Below are 19430 nucleotides of genomic sequence, written 5' to 3' on the forward strand. Positions count from 1 at the left end.
GTTGCGACTTTCGAACATTATCGGTCTGCACCCTGTTTCACATCCTGTGTTCTGCTTATTCGTTTTGCAGCAGTATTCTCCACTTCTATAGACAAATGGGTAGTTGTCGGGGCAAGCTGAAATCAAAGTGTTTCCTAGTCTTTTTTAGTGTTATTTCATAATTTTGAAATTATCTCCCCATATATTTTAAAAATAATTAAAATCAATTTGAAACCAAAAATATTGAACTGTTATTATATTTTCTTGATTTCTGCTGTTAATGCACCAAATATTTCAAAGCTTTACCTCCAAACCCAAAGATCTCTATCTCGGCTATGGAGGGCGCATGTTGTCCCACCCCAGTCTTAGCTTGACCAGTCACCATCACCTGATCACCCACCACACCATCACAATCCAGTGTATATGTCTGAGCTGCTTCAGTGACTTCCGCTGCTACCTTTATCACGCCGCACTCTGTCACTTTCCCGGTTGCTGTCCTGACAACAGTTACCTGCGCGTTATCTAGCTGGGCTTGACATTCGGGACACTCATCTAAACGGTTTACTACCACTATCTTCGAGATAGCGTGAAGTTTGCCCAAGTTAAATTTTATCCAGGTTTCAACCCCTTCATTTGAGCTTTGTGGAACGTATACGGTAGTGATGTCGTTATCGTACGCACGCTCAGCTGTATAGTGCTTATTGTAAGGGGTAGTTGAGTCTGAGGACTGTATGTTGATTGTCTGACCTGAAATAAGATATGATGAGAAATGAGAAACCTATGATTAAAGGGATCAAATTTTGGTTATTTCTGATATATCCTATATTCTAATTCAACCCCCATTACTTCAATAATAGTATCTACAATAAAGTGAATCCTCCTTCCTACAAAATATCAAATAAAAATCTGAGTTTTGATGGTTAAAAGTATATATTATTCTATTTAGTAAGTAAAACACGGCTAGAATTCGGAGATTTTCTTGATTTAGTCCTGTTTTTACTGATAACAATTGGAAATATAGTATTTAACTGAAATTACACCCCAGATGTACGAAAACTGTCTAAAGAAGTTCTACAGCTACCAGAACGTGGAGATCCTGTTGTACCTGGCTCGTGCTCACTTTGTGTGTGGCAAGTTGGAGGAGACTCGGCGCATTCTTCTTCAAGCCCGCCATATGGCTCCTCAGGTTTGACAACTCTTATTTTTGTATTTTAATATTTTATTTAACATTTTTTAGAAATTTATTTATTTATTTTTATTAAAAATTGAAAATATTTGTAATAACAAATAAAAAATGTAATCTGCCAGGTTGGAAAACTAGATTTTTGGGATGTTATTTTATAAGGAAAATAAAGGAGGATATTTTTATCGTGGGCTGCCACTTTTTATCATACATAGCCTGGATATGATTTTGACACGTGACACATGATTCAGATTAATTAATCAGACTACATGAACCTTCATACAATCCTTATCATATATATCATTATCTTCTCATATCATTACAACATTACACTACACAGTACACCTGTACAACTTCCCCAGGATAATTTAATACTGTTCAACTTGTCGTACGTGTTACGTCATCTCGCTACAAATACACTTCGTGACGAAAAGAGCGGGCTGGAGGATGTAGTGAGTGCCGTGAGGAATTTGGAGCTTGCGCAGCGCTTCTTCACTATGCTCAGGTAAATGGGGAACACGTGGGGAACACGTGGGGAGCACGTGGGGAACACGTGGGGAGCATGTGTGAGGCGTGGGGCCTACGTGCTCCCCACGTGTTTGGAGCTTGCGCAGCGCTTCTTCACCATGCTCAGGTAATTGGGAACTTTAGGTACTTTAATTGGGGGACTTTTAGCATACTTCTTGGGAAACATTGTCATAAAGTTGAGATGTTTTTTCGTTTTGCATATAGAACGATAAGGACCTCTATATTCAACAAGTACTACAGTAAAAACCCGATTTACCGCAAACACCGATTTACCGTAAACCCCGATTCACCGCAAATCCCGTTTTACCGCGGCTTTTTCCTTTCTCCCAAACTCCGCGGTAAATCGCGGTATTACTGTACTACCCAAACAAAATACCAGATCTTTGCTTTAAAAATCATTTTAATTATAGTAAAGCAACAGAAAGACAGAAGTACGACATGAACCATGCCGGGGCGGAAGCGCGGCAGTGTACTGATCTGCTGTCCCAGGCGCAGTACCACGTGGCACGTGCACGTAAACTTGACGACGAACAGCGAGCTATCAGGTAATATCATATAATTAAATAGCTTAATGTCAAATAGTTTTTTGTACAAATTACCAGTATCATATAATTACTTGAACACTAGTACAAATCTATTACATTTATTGAGGATGATACAGAAGGAATGTATTTAATGTAGTTATTGAGGAGTCCTAAATCTCCTCATATCCTTAAATGGAGTTTTCTTTCTACCATATTATATGATTAAATAGCTTAATGTCAAATCTGTTTTGTTAATAGTGTCTCGGATTAAGTTTATTTATTTACGTCACATTACTAGCTATAAAAGGGTGTCCCAATTAATAACGATGTGATCACAATTGCAGAATGCAACAGGACAAGGCAAAGCAGGAGAGCGAGAACAAGAAAAGAGAAGTGCGGGAACGCCTGGAAAAAGAAAAAGAGGATAAGCACAAAGCAATGTTGGTACAGCGTGAAGAATTCCGTGAAAAAGCCAAGAACATTCTTATGTTTGCTGACGAACCTGAACCACCACGAGCTCCTAAAGGTAAATATTAATCCTTTTTTATGCTACGATTGCACGTGTTACTGTATTGGGTGTATTAGCTTTAAATATTGTTGCATTTTCCCAATTTTTGAACACCACGTTTCCGTAGAACGTCCAAATGTTCAGGAACCCCCCCCCCCCCCCCCCCCCCCCCTTGAAAATTTCAGAATATACACGTATTATGTAGCCAGAAATCGGAAGTATGCAGCAATAAATGTTGTCGTTATATAATACATTGTAACGGTGTCTTATATCTCAGGACGAAGGAAGAAGGATGATGAACCACTATACAGCAGCGGAGAAGCTTCTTCAGATCCAGATAAGGATGGTTAGTCTATCACCTGTTATAGTTAATAGTTTATCACGCGATCTTTTGAGAAATGTACAGTAAAACCCCGATTTACTGCGCCCCGATTTACTGTACATCTCGATTTACTGCGGTTGTTTTTTTCCACTAAGTTTGAGTTTTACTGTACTAGCCAGAGACGTGGAATATTACATTCATTTCATTGATAATTTAATTTTGGGATGATCCTCTCCGAAATCAACCTCTTGGTAGTTGCCATTTTAAATTTAATTACAAAAAGAGCGCAGCCGTGCATTGTCGAATACTTTTTTGTTGATTCAGCGTTGTTATATTCACTGGTTTGTAATTTGTAATGACTAATGGTATTAGTATTTAGAATAAACTGAATAATTTACCTTAGATGGGCTGAATGAGGAAGAGAAAGAAAAGAAAAAGAAAGATAAGGCAGAGAAAAAAGAGAAGAAGAAGCAGGCTCGAGCAGATAAGAAGAAAGCTAGAAAGGAGAGGGAACGAAAGAGAGTGAGTACATAATATATCTTATATGAATTCATAACCTCAGCTAATCAGATATTATCAAAAACGTTATAATTTGATCAAATTCCTAAATTCATCATCTCTTTACCCCATCTGCATCATCCTTAACTGAATGCAATTAACTCTGATACTACAAACATACGTACCACTTATAAATTATAATATGTTTCAAGAACCCCCACCCCACCCTCCCACCCCCCCCCCCCCCCCCCCCCCCCCCAAGTTGGAACTGATAATTACTTAATTATATAACACGGATGATCACGATATTGCAATAATACTTCAGCAACAACACGAGAAAGAAGAAAAGTCCGGTAAATACACGAGCAAGGCGTTTATCTCCTCAGATTCTGACGGAGGTGAGGATGGTGACGATGCAGAACCGGTTGCTGTGGAGAACCAGTCACCGGTCAAGGCAGCTCCAATCAGCACGGGACTACTGGACAGTGATAGTAGCGATTTAGACGAGAGCCCTAGGAAGTGAGTTGATATTTAAGGAAAAAAAAACGTGATGATTATGTGAGGAAATAATCTTCATTTCAAGGGAAAAAAGTATTGATTTCCTTATTCAATCAGGATTGTTTGAACCTTTATTTTCAAGTTGTGAGTAAAAATTGCATTGACGTCTACAAAGATTTGATGAGTAACGTTTGACAACCAGGAAAGCAGCAAAGACCCGTAAACGCAAGCGCTTCTCTGATTCGGAAGATGACTCAGATGTACGTGACGAGATTGGAAAGGATGAGGAAGAGGAGGAGAAGAAGGAGACGAGCTTGACTAAGATTAGTGATATCAGTGAAGATGACGCTCCTCCTGCGGAAACTACCGTTGTAAAAGGTATTTTTGTTTGTTTGTTGCTTAGTGTTGTTAAATTCATAGTGAGGTCAATACAAATGCATATAAACTAATAAATCATGCAAAACAAGTTGTGTTTCCAGTAAGTTAGTTAAAATCATTTACATATCTCTTTTTGATACCTGCCAAGCGGATAAGACAAACCAAATAAATAAAATAATTCTCACTTTTTCCTCAGCTGTGAATAAGAACCCAATTATTGATGATTCAGACAGCGAAAATGATAAAGGTTAGAATGTTCACTTATTTCAATTATCCAGAATAAACTTTGTATATTATAGTTTTAGTAATTAGTATATTAAAAGTAAGTTAACTTTTAACCGCTCAACATACGTAGCAGTCAAAACGTTGAAAGCAAACTTCTAACTAAAAACACCAAATAAGAAAGCAAGTTGTAAGTCAGATCAAATGAATTATTCGACATAATCAAATTGTTGGCCTTATCTCAACATATAATAATACGTTATAGTACGTTTTATCTGATATCTGAGCTGTATTTCTGCAGATTTAGGAGGCGAAGGTCTGGAAACAGAAACAATGGAAAGCCAAGGTTTAGAAACAGAAACAATGGAAAGTCAAGGTTTAGAAACAGAAACAATGGAAAGTCAAGGTTTGGAAACAGAAACAATGGAAAGTCAACCAGCGGAAGAAGAAACCAACATGCCAGTTTCTGAAACTGTATTCGAAGAAAAGCCGTCTGATGATGAAGAGGAGGAAGATGAGAAAAGTTCGGAGAAGAAGAAAGTTTCTTCCGACGACTCAGATAATCCGGGGCGGAAATCAAAGTCAGAAAAACGAAGAAAAGGCGACGAAAAGAAGAAATCAGACTCAAAGAAGAAGAAAAAGTTTGATTCTTCAGATTTAAGCTCTAATTCGGATGATGAAGCGTTGGTAGAGAAACGAAAATCGAAAAAGAAAAGCAAAACTTCGGAAGATAAGAAATCAAAGAAAAAATCTTCAAAAATGTCTGATAGTGAGAGTGATGCTCGATCGAAGGCCCGAAAGAAGAAAAGAAAAGACTCTTCCTCAGCACTCAGCTTAAGTAGTGACAGCGACTCCGAGGATGCAAAGAAGAAACATAGATCAAAGAAGAAGAAGTCCGACAAAAACAAAAAATCTGACAAAAGCAAGTCATCGAAATCCAAGAAAGATAAGAAACGCTCTAAGAAAGTTGTTGATAGCCTCTCCTCGGATTCTAGTTCATAGAATCATGTGACATATTACATGTGACATATTACATGTGACATATTACATGTGACATATCACATGTGACATATTACATGTGACATATTACATGTGACATATTACATGTGACATATCACATGTGACATATTACATGTGACATATTACATGTGACATATTACATGTGACATATCACATGTGACATATTACATGTGACATATTACATGTGACATTTTACATGTGACATATTACCTGTGACATATTACATGTGACATATTACATGTGACATATTACATGTGAAATATTACATGTGACATATTACATGTGACATATTACATGTGACATATTACATGTGACATATTACATGTGACATATTACATGTGACATATCACATGTGACATATTACATGTGACATATTACATGTGACATATTACATGTGACATATTACCTGTGACATATTACATGTGACATATTAACATTTTATAACGATTTAATATGGACATTTTTGAAGCATGATGACAAATGGTTTATAATGTTTGTGGCAAATTTATAAGAATAACTGTTGATGTTTTTTTAATCATAATCACTAGTAATATTATCTTATTGACCGACCTTCAGCTTTTGCCACAAATCAAACATGTTTAACTGAAAATTATATCTTATTTTAAATCAAATTAATTCCCATTTACTGACTTAGTGTTCCACTGTTACCAAAAATTGTTTCGGCTTTCTTACATTTTGCCAGCTAAGTTAAAAAGATGGTCATTCATATTTCATTTTCATTTTCTTCGTTGCAATTTTTGGGTTTTAAAAAAATGTCTGGCTAATCTTTCGGAGCATAACAATAACGTTATTTTAAACACGATCACCATAAATGATTACATTGCAGTAGGGCTATGCAATTCCTGTGTGGTAAGTGGTAACTGCTTTATTTGTTCTACATCGCATCTGTAGATCTGATTGCTTAGATTCATAGAATTACGGTTGCCAAGGCTCACAAAAGCCAAGAAGTGCTGATAGTTCAGCCGGTCGCTTCTAAAAGGTTGTGTTATTGTGGCGCGCCATGTATTTATTTTGATAAAATTTGAAATTCAAAATCCGTTTCGCGCGTCTCTCTGTATGTTCAGCTATTAAAAAGTACGTAAGTACGTGCGTGCTTGTGGCTTTAGCTGGTACTGACATCTTGTATAGGCCTGTTTTCAAAACGAATTCACTGGCCACAAAAATCTTCCCTCACTACACAGCCTCCATTGTACTAGCGACAAGAGAAACGCCATTGTCGGACGTGAGTCGAGTGAGGACTCCTCAAACTACATTTAATATATATTCCTTCTGTAACATCCTCAATAAATATATTTAATTGTAGTTGTGGAAGTAGTTGAAAACGAACACTTCCTTTGATTGCCAGCTGATGTCACATGGGAAGTATTGGCAATACTCTAATAAACTGTATCTTAGAATTTCTCAAAATTACAGAAAAGATTTATAGCCCTAACCTGGATTGCAGATCGGTTTTTCGTCATATTCAAAGTCCTCAAAAAGATAAGTATTACAGGTGACCCTGGTGTCTCCCTGTTGTTTGTAGCCTGGTGGACACGAGACTTCAAGTTCAGTGCCGTGGCTAACAGGCAGCGGCGTATCTGTCGTTACCCCGGGCCAGGTTACTGGGATTCGGGCACACTCTGAAATGATACAAATTATTATAAAGGAGCAGTTGCTTAAAACACTCTGGGAGAGATTGTGGTTAAATTTCCACGGTAAAATCACCGTTTGGTCAAATAAGGTTTGATGTGTTGCTTCCCATATTCTAGGAATTTTTTCTGAAATGGCACGATATTGTTTTTACCTATGCTCGATGAAGTTGCACAATTATTGTAACCTCACCTGTTGGCCTGTGTCTGAAAAGATCTGACGCATCATCTTGTTTATATTCTCCGTCATCATCTGACTTGAAAACTATATGTGTAACTTCTCCAGCCCATCTGGCACATCTATCGCTACTGGAGTCTGAGTAGGTGAAATCCACGACACTTTCACCGTTGCACTTGATGGAGAATGCTGTTGAATAAAACTCGAAGGTCCAAACTCTAAGATTATTGGGGGCTGCTGGTAACGTGAATGTTGTTATATCATCGAAGCAATATGAATCTTTGAACCTAGGCCCTAGGAAATAGATACGAATTTTACTCTGAAATCCAGTAAATTTGAAGCGAACGTGAACAGTACTGTCCGTTCCGATTTCAGTGTCAGTTTTGATCTGCAGAGAAGTATCCGTGTTGAACTTGAAGGGTATATCAACATTCAAATTCTCTCTCGTTGCGGTCCAACCTGCGGGTTTTGGATGGTTCATTAATATGTGAGAAAGCAAGAGGTTAAATGCGGTTATGATAGGAGATCAAACTTACAAAGCCTAGAATAGTCAATGATTTTTCGAGCAGGGAATTTAAAGCCGGATTGTTGAATGTGTTTGTTGTTTGTTCCAAGAATAATATTAGAATTATCTTAATAATTTTACCGCGATGTTACCACTTTTTTCGAAAGTTAACAATTTTTCCTCACAGAATGTATGTGATTTTGCTTCATCGAGACTCGGGTCATTATTACTCAGTATAATGTTACACTTGAATAGTAGTTGAAACCCGAATTCTAACCACACTATTTGTTACAACGCACAATTAGTGTAACAATACATTACCCTAATTCTAATTCTAATTACCCGGACAGCATGTATCTGCTATGACGTCATCAAGACTTGCCACACAGCAAATACCTGCCACAGTGGGCGGGGTCCGGTTCATATGGCGTGATGAAACTAATACCCTCGAGCAGATAGGGTGAGATATTGTTGAGAAAGTTAGAGATATTGTTGAGAAAATTAGAGATATTGTTGAGAAAATTAGAGATATTGTTGAGAAAATTAGAGATATCGTTGAGAAAATTAGAGATATTGTTGAGAAAATTAGAGATATTGTTGAGAAGATTAGAGATATTGTTGAGAAAATTAGAGATATTTGATTCTTATATCGTGATCTTTTTTAATGTTAATTGCTTTTCATAATTCTTTAAGTTATAGTTGGCAATGCAGTATCATTAATGCCTTTGGTTGCATAGTGCATTACTAAGTCGTATTCATAAGAAGTTGAAACAATTTGGTATTCATGAATACAATACTTAAATTTAACTAGCTTGCGTCTTTCTACTGGATATCTTTTGATAAAGTTTAATTTTCAGGGGTTCCAATGTTTCCTTTACAGAGGGTGTGGGTTCAAGACAGCAGAGACGACAACGAGCCCCCGATAAGAGGAGAGATCGAGAGAGGTTAGTTTTTATAGAGTATATTTGAGAGTTACTTGGAGAGTAGTCTGCTACTATAATAGCAGAGTTTCTGTGCTGTTTGAGGCGGGGGGGGCGGGAGGGAGGTTATTAATACTCTTGACTCCCTGCCCCCCCCCCCCCCCCCCTGTTTGAGGTTATGTTGTCTGCTTATTAATAGTTAAAGACTTTACCTAAGCTATTGCACTTAAACGTACTTTGTAGGGGGAATTAAAGACATTGATATGCAATCTCTATTCGGTAAAATCACTGATCTGTGGTAGTTTTCACATGAACAGCATTTGACTTAATATCGTTTGTCCCAAGTAATAACTAGTAGGAAATATTATTATTAACACCGGGCCAGCTGAGTAGTAATTATTTGGATACACTAAATTCAAAACTATGCTCAACTGCAAAGAACTGGCAGCTAAAAGCTCAAAAGTACGACAGAAGAACTCTTATAACGTGGAAATACCTTATTCGTTAAAAACTTCCTTTTAATGAGGATTAATTTGCAAGAAGGAAAGTATAAACTAACCGTAAAGACACTTGGTGTGAAGAGAATTGGAGTACTGTCCTTCCGGACAAGTAGTGCACCCTGCAGCGCCCATATCCCGGATGGTGTTTTCAGAGCACTTCTCACACGTGGTGTCGGACTTTATCCAACCAGCTGGGCACGCTTATGATGGAGGTGGTGGTTCAAAATTTAATGAAATACTTTTCAAATTTTACAGAGAAACTTAAATATTGCAGCGAACTCTTGCACAACCTTGGTATGAACCTTGGTAAGGACCAATCTACCAAAACACAGTGTTTACTTTAGTTACTTTTATACCGTAGGATCTAGCTGCTAACCACTAATTAATAGTAAATAGTAAACATTAAATTAATGATGATAACATGAGCGAAATGGCTCGGGAAAAAATGTTTCTACTCACTTTCTGTAGCCACATCATAGCCTTCGTCATTTACACGAATAGACTTTGCATCTTCAATAGCAAAGTCATTTCGGTAGGGGAATCTTGATCCTAGTGCCTGAAAAAGAGAATTAAAAATTGCTATATAACTTTTTTTCCTCGGCTAATATTTGTCTCCTCAGCTAATATTTGGTTAAGATTTGTAAAATGGAGAGGCTCGTGATACTAGCGGGGAGGTGACCCACGTTTGGATAATCGTAAAAAAGTATATTAAATACTCACAATGCCATCAACCATGATCTCAAACTCGCCCTCCCGGCATTTAATTTCCACTTTGAAAAGCTTTCCTTCCTCAAAAGCAGGAAGATCGGTGATAATCTCCTCTTTATATTCGCCCTGCTCTTTGGAGTTCATAACAACCTGTGTGGAGATATTTATAATTATGTGAACATCTCCATACTAAGCAAGTTACTACAAACCGTTTTTAAATTCGGGTTTTCCCTTTACTCATACTGTAAAACGGGAAAACCCCGATTTACCGTGGAGTTTGGAAGGTTTCCAATGCTCATATAATGTATAGTGAGTTTGCCCCCCCCCCCCCCCCCCCAAACTTTGGGGGAAGAAAGTTGCGGCGATAAATTGCAGTTTGCAGTAGATCGGGGCAATCCAATTTGGGTGTTTTACCATGTACATTTGTACAACTTGTTAGCTTGTGTAACTTCTAAACTGTACAATGTACATATGTTATGGATGAAAAGTCGCTCGTTATTTGTTAATCTCCAACACTTAAATTGGTTAGTAGCTATCGTTAATTGTTCAAAGCCAAAAGTTACGTTACTTCATCTGTGAAGCTTATTTCAGCCATGATTTCGTTCTGGAGTTCCATCTGCAGTTTGATGATGATAGGAGTTGCGGTCGTATAGGTACCTTTCACTGAAATATTATAACTAATTAAAGTTGTATTATTTTGCCTTGTAGTAGATCAGTTCATCATTCTGAAAATCTAACGCCTATTTTTATTATATTTTCATTCATATTACCAGTGATTACTCTCATCGGCCTTAATGGCAAAAAAGCAAACTATTAAGAAAAGTATAACTCTTTAAAAAAATAAGCGATGAACACTTTATTCTTGTTAATTAAATAATTTTGATTGTACTGACCAACGATGACGTCTCCGAGTGCTAAAGGGCTTTCAATATTGTAGTCAGCCTGGACTCCTACAAAGAAAATAATGTTTTCATTAACTTACTTTAATTGAGAGATATAAATAGAATAAAAAATGGGACTCTAAATTTACCGAGATTATATTTAAGCGATAAATGATCGTTTGAAGGTGCTGTTTTGGGTATCCGTTTTGATTGCTATATATCTGAATACTGGTGGAGACTTGCGCCATATTTGGGTCGACACGTGACATAAATAATAGATTCTATGTTTTGACACGTGACATTAATAATAAATTCTATGTTTTGACACGTGACATAAATTCTAGGTTTTGACACGTGACATTAATAATAAATTCTACGTTTTGACACGTGACATAACACGTGACAGAGATACCAGGCATCTTACCTATGAGAATGAGCAGCATGCTGAGCAGCAGTTTCATCTTGTCAAACCTGCTTCTCTCCTCGCAAACCTTCAACTTTTATAACATGATATTTGTACTGAACATAATAAATCATCATAACATAAGATATTATTTAAAATTAGATGTGAATTCTAGATGTTAATGATACTATTTGATCAAAAATGTAAAATAAATAAAAAATAGCCAGATACTCTAACACAGAGAAGCAGCTCAACAAAACATTCCCATAAATCTGAGCTACTCCCGAAATAGTAAACGGCCCGCTATCTCGTACTGGTCACCAGCCACACGCTAAGGACCTTCTAGTGGTCCTAATGTTACTATTACTACTAATGTCATAGGTAATAGTGTTGTTTGCGGTGGTCAGGCGGTGCTCCCTGCCCCTCCGAGCCTGCTCTCGTTTCTCTCCCTGGTGTGAGCACTGAGCCAGTTTTGTGAGGTTAACGTTATCAGACATCCCACATTATTGTACATGCAAACTCTGAGCTGTATGTTCCAGGAAGATCACTAGGATTTAATCGATCTCCTCGCGCTCTCTCGTTGCACGTGCGGTACTTCAATCTTACACGTGCCATGCTGGTCAGGTGCTGGTATGGTATAGCTTAAAACTTGTATTTATTCAAAAAGATCCTAAAAGCTAGGGTACTGAATACTGAAAAAAAACCCCACCATTTAATTTTTAATACTTTTATACAATAAGGAAGGACGGTGGACTAGGAAAGAGGATGCCAACTCTTACTATCTGCACTATAAGCATTAAGCAAGAGGACTAGCGGCTAAGCGGTGGCTTATCTCTGGATAAGTAGACCACCTCAGCTCAGATCATGAGCTTGACGTCTAAATACGAACTCATACTGGATGGTTTTAGTGTCATTGCTCCATATTCCTTAGTCGCGCCCTCTTACTTATGCTAGACATATGACAATGTCACTAGGTCACTAGACATGACAGATGACCTAGTGAAAACTGAGCTAGAGATTGTTGTACATGCCAAAGGAAAGGCTTTATAAAAACAATTCAGCTTAAACTGAGCTAAAGATTGTGGTCCTAACACTTCGTAAGTAAAGACTGATGGGAAAATAATAGGAAAAAAGAAGATTTTCAGAAGATAATTTGGTTAAGTGTAATTTAAGGTGTACAAAAATTAGTAAAATTTAATGTAAAAAAGTGTAATTTAGTATACATTTTTTCCTACACCATACACCAAAAAAGGCAAAAGTGTAGTGTAGAAAAGTGTAAAAAAATGTAAAAAAGTGTTGTGAACCCCCCAGGTCCATACAAAAAATAAGGTGTATATGGATGAAAACAAAATATGTACTATCAAGGTATCATAACTAACAATGTAGGATAAACCTATAATAACCTATAAATGGAGTGTTATAAAGCTATATCTGTATTTCAAACATCTTTCTTATAATTAATGTTCAAAAAAAATGTAAAAAAGTGTTCAAGGGAACAATATATGTTAGTATTAACATGGGTACAGTAAAGATAATGTTAGTATTATTATGGGTACAGTAATGATAATGTTTAATTAATTAATTAATTAAGTGATTAAGTAATTAACATGGGTACAGTAAAGATAATGTTAGTATTAACATGGGTACAGTAAAGATAATGTTAGTATTATTATGGGTACAGTAATGATAATGTTTAATTAATTAATTGATTAAGTGATTAAGTAATTAAAATGGGTACAGTAAAGATAATGTTAGTATTAACATGGGTACAGTATATGTCCCACCAGGTTGACGCAGTTTCCAGTGGGCGGGAACGTGCTGGGCTCCAACACTAACAGCTTCAGAGACAGTTACTCTAACCTCCCTAAATACATTACCATGCAGGATGTTAAAGGTGAGCAATGTTAACAATGCATGATGTTAAAGGTGAGCAATGTTAACAATGCAGGATGTTAAAGGTGAGCAATGTTAACAATGCAGGATGTTAAAGGTGAGCAATGTTAACAATGCAGGATGTTAAAGGTGAGCAATGTTAACAATGCAGGATGTTAAAGGTGAGCTATGTTAACAATGCAGGATGTTAAAGGTGAGCAATGTTAACAATGCAGGATGTTAAAGGTGAGCAATGTTAACAATGCAGGATGTTAAAGGTGAGCAATGTTTACAGTGCACGTCTAAATCACACGGTTCATTTGTATTCACACGTGTGCTTTGCTGAGAACGGTAAACTTTGGCTTAAGATGCCGCCAACTGTAGCCTTGCCTATTAGATGCAGCCAACTGCAGCCTTGCCTATTAGATGCAGCCAACTGTAGCCTTACCTATAAGATGCAGCCAACTGCAGCCTTGCCTATTAGATGCAGCCAACTGCAGCCTCGCCTATTAGATGCAGCCAACTGCAGCCTCGCCTATTAGATGCAGCCAACTGCAGCCTCGCCTTTTAGATGCAGCCGACTGCAGCCTCGCCTATTAGATGCAGCCAACTGCAGCCTTACCTATTAGATGCAGCCAACTGTAGCCGTGCCTATTAGATGCAGCCAACTGTAGCCGTGCCTATTAGATGCAGCCAACTGTAGCCTTGCCTATTAGATGCAGCCAACTGCAGCCTTGCCTATTAGATGCAGCCAACTGCAGCCTTGCCTATTAGATGCAGCCAACTGTAGCCGTGCCTATTAGATGCAGCCAACTGTAGCCGTGCCTATTAGATGCAGCCAACTGCAGCCTTGCCTATTAGATGCAGCCAACTGCAGCCTCGCCTATTAGATGCAGCCAACTGTAGCCGTGCCTATTAGATGCAGCCAACTGTAGCCTTGCCTATTAGATGCAGCCAACTGTAGCCGTGCCTATTAGATGCAGCCAACTGTAGCCGTGCCTATTAGATGCAGCCAACTGCAGCCTTGCCTATTAGATGCAGCCAACTGCAGCCTTGCCTATTAGATGCAGCCAACTGCAGCCGTGCCTATTAGATGCAGCCAACTGTAGCCTTGCCTATTAGATGCAGCCAACTGTAGCCGTGCCTATTAGATGCAGCCAACTGTAGCCGTGCCTATTAGATGCAGCCAACTGCAGCCTCGCCTATTAGATGCAGCCAACTGTAGCCTTGCCTATTAGATGCAGCCAACTGCAGCCTTGCCTATTAGATGCAGCCAACTGCAGCCTTGCCTATTAGATGCAGCCAACTGCAGCCTCGCCTATTAGATGCAGCCAACTGCAGCCTTGCCTATTAGATGCAGCCAACTGCAGCCTCGTCTATTAGATGCAGCCAACTGCAGCCTTGTCTATTAGATGGAGCCAACTGCAGCCTCGCCTATTAGATGCAGCCAACTGCAGCCTCGCCTATTAGATGCAGCCAACTGCAGCCTCGCCTATTAGATGCAGCCAACTGCAGCCTTACCTATTAGATGCAGCCAACTGCAGCCTTGCCTATTAGATGCAGCCAACTGCAGCCTCGCCTATTAGATGCAGCCAACTGCAGCCTCGCCTATTAGATGCAGCCAACTGCAGCCTTACCTATTAGATGCAGCCAACTGCAGCCTCGTCTATTAGATGCAGCCAACTGCAGCCTTGCCTATTAGATGCAGCCAACTGCAGCCTCGCCTATTAGATGCAGCCAACTGCAGCCTTGCCTATTAGATGCAGCCAACTGCAGCCTCGTCTATTAGATGCAGCCAACTGCAGCCTCGTCTATTAGATGCAGCCAACTGCAGCCTTGCTGTCACGGCAGTTAGCCGGTTGGCTGTTTCAATCTGCACGCTGCAGTTGAGCACTTGCAACTTAACAATTATCCTAGTCCATTTTTTTTGCTCCATTTTCGAAAGGATAACCCTACATGATGGGTTAAAAATCGTTCTTCGTTCGAACAGCTGGATTAATACGTTAAGATTGATCTTAAATGTGTATTCGTAACTTTACAGTTTGCATGTTTTGTTAGATGAAAACAAGTCTGCATTATACATTTTTCATTTTCAGCGGTTGCTATCTCTAGATTGAGTACGGAGGGAGGGTCAAGTGACGATCTTTATGAGTAAGACACATCGATTTCAAACATCTTTCTTATAATGAATGTTACGGTTTTGAATTTAAATTATTCGATATTTATTTTAACGTAAGACATGCAAGCAAAATCTATTTTCAAGGTTTGATCACGACTAATGCCACTAATCGGGCTCTCATCCTATCTCAATAAAATTATAAATTGTAGTATTTGTTTCAGTTCCCCGCTAGTAGACGAGATGATTGCATGTACTCTTAAGTTCTTCAATTGTTATTTCAAGATGGAAGAGAACAACAAGCCCCGCCCTATGATGGCGTAAGTAATTTAGAATAATTACTCTAATTACCTGAGTACGGGGTTGGTAGCGGACCTGAAAACCTTTAAAAAACCTTAAAAATCGTGAAATTGCCAAAAAACCTTAAAAAGAGCGGTTTCAGCTCAAAAAACCTTAAAAAAGGAGAACAAAACCTTTAAAAGTTTTTGAGAACCTTAAAAAAGCGTTCAAAAAACCGGGATTGGCATCTTCTCAAATTATACCTAGCAAGGTGTATCTCGGATTGAATTTGAAATTATACCTAGCAACTTAGCAAGGTGTATCTCGGATTGAATTTGAAATTATACCTAGTAAGGTGTACCTTGGTTGGGCAAAAAAACCTGTGACCTTTTTTTCTTTTTTTTCTTTTTTTTGGTCTTCACAAATAAACTGTAGTTTATGTGTCAACTTTCTTTTTTTCTTTTTTTTTGCGATACGGAAAGAAAACTTGCAAAAAACAACCTTAAAAACAAGCAAGTCACGTGGTGTAGGACACGTGGTAACTAATGGTAACTTGTAGGTCACGTGGTAACTAATGGTAACTTGTAGGTCACGTGGTAACTAATGGTAACTTGTAGGTCACGTGGTAACTAATGGTAACTTGTAGGTCACATGGTAACTAATGGTAACTTGTAGTCACGTGGTAACTAATGGTAACTTGTAGGTCACGTGGTAACTAATGGTAACTTGTAGGACACGTGGTAACTAATGGTAACTTGTAGGACACGTGGTAACTAATGGTAACTTGTAGGACACGTGGTAACTAATGGTAACTTGTAGGACACGTGGTAACTAATGGTAACTTGTAGGTCACGTGGTAACTAATGGTAACTTGTAGGTCACGTGGTAACTAATGGTAACTTGTAGGTCACGTGGTAACTAATGGTAACTTGTAGGTCACGTGGTAACTAATGGTAACTTGTAGGTCACGTGGTAACTAATGGTAACTTGTAGGTCACGTGGTAACTAATGGTAACTTGTAGGTCACGTGGTAACTAATGGTAACTTGTAGGTCACGTGGTAACTAATGGTAACTTGTAGGTCACGTGGTAACTAATGGTAACTTGTAGGTCACGTGGTAACTAATGGTAACTTGTAGGTCACGTGGTAACTAATGGTAACTTGTAGGTCACGTGGTAACTAATGGTAACTTGTAGGTCACGTGGTATTATAAAAACATGAAATAAGCTGCAGTATACTAACAAGCTACCAGTCTAATGGTAACCCTAAGCGAGCAGAGTATCGAAGAAGCGGAGAGTGAGGCACGTGACAATGACAGACTCAATGAAGCTCACAAGATGTTGTCCTCTGTTTACGGAGCGGTGCTGCTGGGACATAGGAGCCCAGATACTCATCATCTCTGCGCTGGCAAGTCAGTCAGCTTTCTGTTCATTATTCTTATTTAGTTTTTAGTGTTTATGTTTAGGATCCCCTTTAGGACTCTTAATACGGTAATTAAATTTTAAAGATATATCACGTGGCGGGGATATTTGATTAAGGCATTTATTTTAGTTTTTCAAAGTTCAAAGTTTCACAGTTCCAGTTCTCTTTCTGTCGTCTTATTAAATTATATAAAATAAGTTATTTTATATCATTTCTTTTAATTTTTCGTGTTTCGTGGACTCCTTATTTTAATTAAAATCGGTTACAGGTTAAGATATTCTAAAACGAGAAAAGACAAAGACTTCTACGAAAGTTTGTACCAATGCCTCACTTACTGTGCTTGTCTCACATTTGTAGAAGCAGATCCTGATGTTATCAGAACCGAAATGGGCAGGCAAGTCACGTGGGCGTTTTGAGAGAGGTCACGTGGGTTTTGAGAGAATCTGTAATTCCATCTGTGACTGTGAGAGTTCGGCGTTATGAGTGTGTGAAATACGTGATTTGAACACTGCCAATTAGCGAATATGTGAGCATGACTTTCTGTGCGAAAGATAGTGAGCCAGCATTTGATATGAGGTGAGAAGTGAGAAAATTCAAGATTTGAAAATACTTATTCAGGTTCATCTTCCCCATCTTTAATAGCAGATTGCTTAATGCTTATGTTTTGTCAAGTAGATTTAGCTCAGATGTCAGTAATGAAACTGTAACACTAAATAATAACATAATTAGTTAATTAATTAATCAACTGTAACACTAACCATTACAGACTGTTCCGATCAGACTCGTTCAACATAAACCAACGAGTGCTGTCCCAGAAAGAGTTGGAGGAGAAGTACCCGGACTACTTCAAGTTGAAGGGACTAAGTGATCCTAATAGTGGTCCAAGTGCTGCTGAATACCGCCGACTAAGGAGGTTATTAAACCGTAGTACATACATATTACATTACACTGGATCGAGCTTACACAGTGTAATTTCCTCCAGTCTGCGCCGCGCGCCTACATAAACGTAGGCAGACTGGAGATAATTACACTGTGTAAGCTCCAGTGTAATGTAATATGTTAATGTACTACGGCTTTAACCATTTGAGAGTTTACTTATATTTAATTTATCACATTACTTTTGTTTTGAAAATGGAGACGTAGTCCCGTAGTCCGTCCGTCATTCGATTTTTTAATTTTTAATAGCCATCTTAAAATCCCGATTTTATTATTCATTCTTTGACCAAACACTTGTAAATTTCAGTAAGCGAAGTCCGTTCGGTAAAGCCATCAACATGCACTCCCCAATGGTTGAAGCAATGTTAAATAACCCACAAAATGTCTCTACTGATGTGACCTCTTCTGAACTTACCTGCTATGGTATTGGCATCATCGGTATGTAGGTCTTAGTTTTGTGATTATCAATTAGAGGTTTTAAACAGAGATTCCTCGACTGGACCCACATTTGTAGGTGGGGAAAATGTTTTTTAATAATTTTAAAAATTAAAAAAATGTTATTTAATAATCAAACTTCTTCAGGAAAGACGATAAAAGACTACGATCTGAGCAATTTAAGGAAACTCGGGGAAAAGGAAAAGAAAGAGCTGGAACTCAACGAGAACTTTACCTCTCGTTCTTCGTCGGTTGCTGGTTTGGATTCCAGAGAACCTACTTCTGTTCCTGACAACATGTAATATTATCGTCACCGGATTTTGTGATGACGTCATAGGATTTTGTGATGAAGTCACGTGGCTACTTAATTACGTTAACTGATCATTCGATCACGCGCCATGCTTTGTATTCTCATATAAAAATTAGACTTGCTGTACAATTTTAATGAGACTCTAATGGAATTAGAGGGTACGTTTTTCAATGCCAGATAAATTCTGTTTATTCCAATCTGTAGATGCAATCATAAATTTATATCATGAAGTCTATATAGATATGAACAATCCTTGTTCATATCAAAATCTTTTCTACTGATCCATGCAGTGCGATCGTTTTGTATTTGTAATATAGCAAGAACGTTATAATAAATTTCAAATACTTTTCTTAGCTTAGATTGCAGTATAACTTTATTTTCCGCTAGATATTAAATAACAAACTTAAGAAAATTTGATTAAGAAACTCCCCAAACTTTATATTATTTCTTTCAGTCCCACTATTTTTAGAATTAGATACCATTTATCAGTGTTGTAAGTTATTAAGTTTTTACATGTAAATAAATGTATTTATAAAACTTGTATAAATAGGTTTAAATTTATGTTTAGTTCATTTAATGTACGGTTTTTCATTTGTTTTGATAAACGGAGGGTCGGCTAGAATTAAAGCTATCTAGACATTTGGCACTGATGCCAT

At 38.0% G+C, this 19430-nt stretch overlaps 3 protein-coding genes across 6 annotated transcripts in view; all 3 read left to right on the forward strand.

The window, feature by feature from the left end:
• LOC134821774 (RNA polymerase-associated protein CTR9 homolog) overlaps positions 1–6292 on the forward strand; it is a 33897-nt gene extending 27605 nt beyond the window's left edge. Inside the window, exons 10-19 of the mRNA XM_063832539.1 lie at positions 1025–1165; positions 1525–1667; positions 2101–2235; positions 2559–2740; positions 3000–3068; positions 3448–3566; positions 3868–4061; positions 4243–4418; positions 4615–4665; positions 4942–6292. Coding sequence (XP_063688609.1) covers positions 1025–1165; positions 1525–1667; positions 2101–2235; positions 2559–2740; positions 3000–3068; positions 3448–3566; positions 3868–4061; positions 4243–4418; positions 4615–4665; positions 4942–5642 — 1911 coding nt within the window. The 3' untranslated portion in view covers positions 5643–6292. The remainder of the gene's footprint in view (positions 1–1024; positions 1166–1524; positions 1668–2100; positions 2236–2558; positions 2741–2999; positions 3069–3447; positions 3567–3867; positions 4062–4242; positions 4419–4614; positions 4666–4941) is intronic.
• LOC134821775 (transmembrane protein 87A-like) overlaps positions 2324–19430 on the forward strand; it is a 56397-nt gene continuing 39290 nt past the window's right edge. The window contains exon 1 of the mRNA XM_063832541.1: positions 2324–2339. The gene's annotated coding sequence lies outside the window, so the exon portion shown is untranslated. The remainder of the gene's footprint in view (positions 2340–19430) is intronic.
• On the forward strand, positions 8347–19351 carry LOC134821838 (protein phosphatase 1 regulatory subunit 36-like). Of its 4 annotated transcripts, none has more exons than XM_063832647.1 (10): positions 8347–8452; positions 8850–8936; positions 13177–13298; positions 15373–15427; positions 15617–15712; positions 16924–17082; positions 17362–17487; positions 17860–18006; positions 18337–18467; positions 18612–19351. In XM_063832647.1, exons 1-10 carry the CDS (start codon positions 8355–8357, stop codon positions 18764–18766), a joined length of 1176 nt encoding a protein of 391 aa, XP_063688717.1. In that variant the 5' UTR covers positions 8347–8354; the 3' UTR covers positions 18767–19351. The 4 variants fall into 4 exon arrangements, with proteins under 4 accessions (XP_063688717.1, XP_063688719.1, XP_063688718.1 ...); XM_063832649.1 differs by having other exon boundaries at positions 16942–17082; XM_063832648.1 differs by having other exon boundaries at positions 13192–13298.

Source organism: Bolinopsis microptera, chromosome 10 (assembly GCF_026151205.1).
Source record: "Bolinopsis microptera isolate Bmic1 chromosome 10, MBARI_Bmic_1.0, whole genome shotgun sequence".
In the NCBI taxonomy this organism is placed as follows: Eukaryota; Metazoa; Ctenophora; class Tentaculata; order Lobata; family Bolinopsidae; genus Bolinopsis; species Bolinopsis microptera.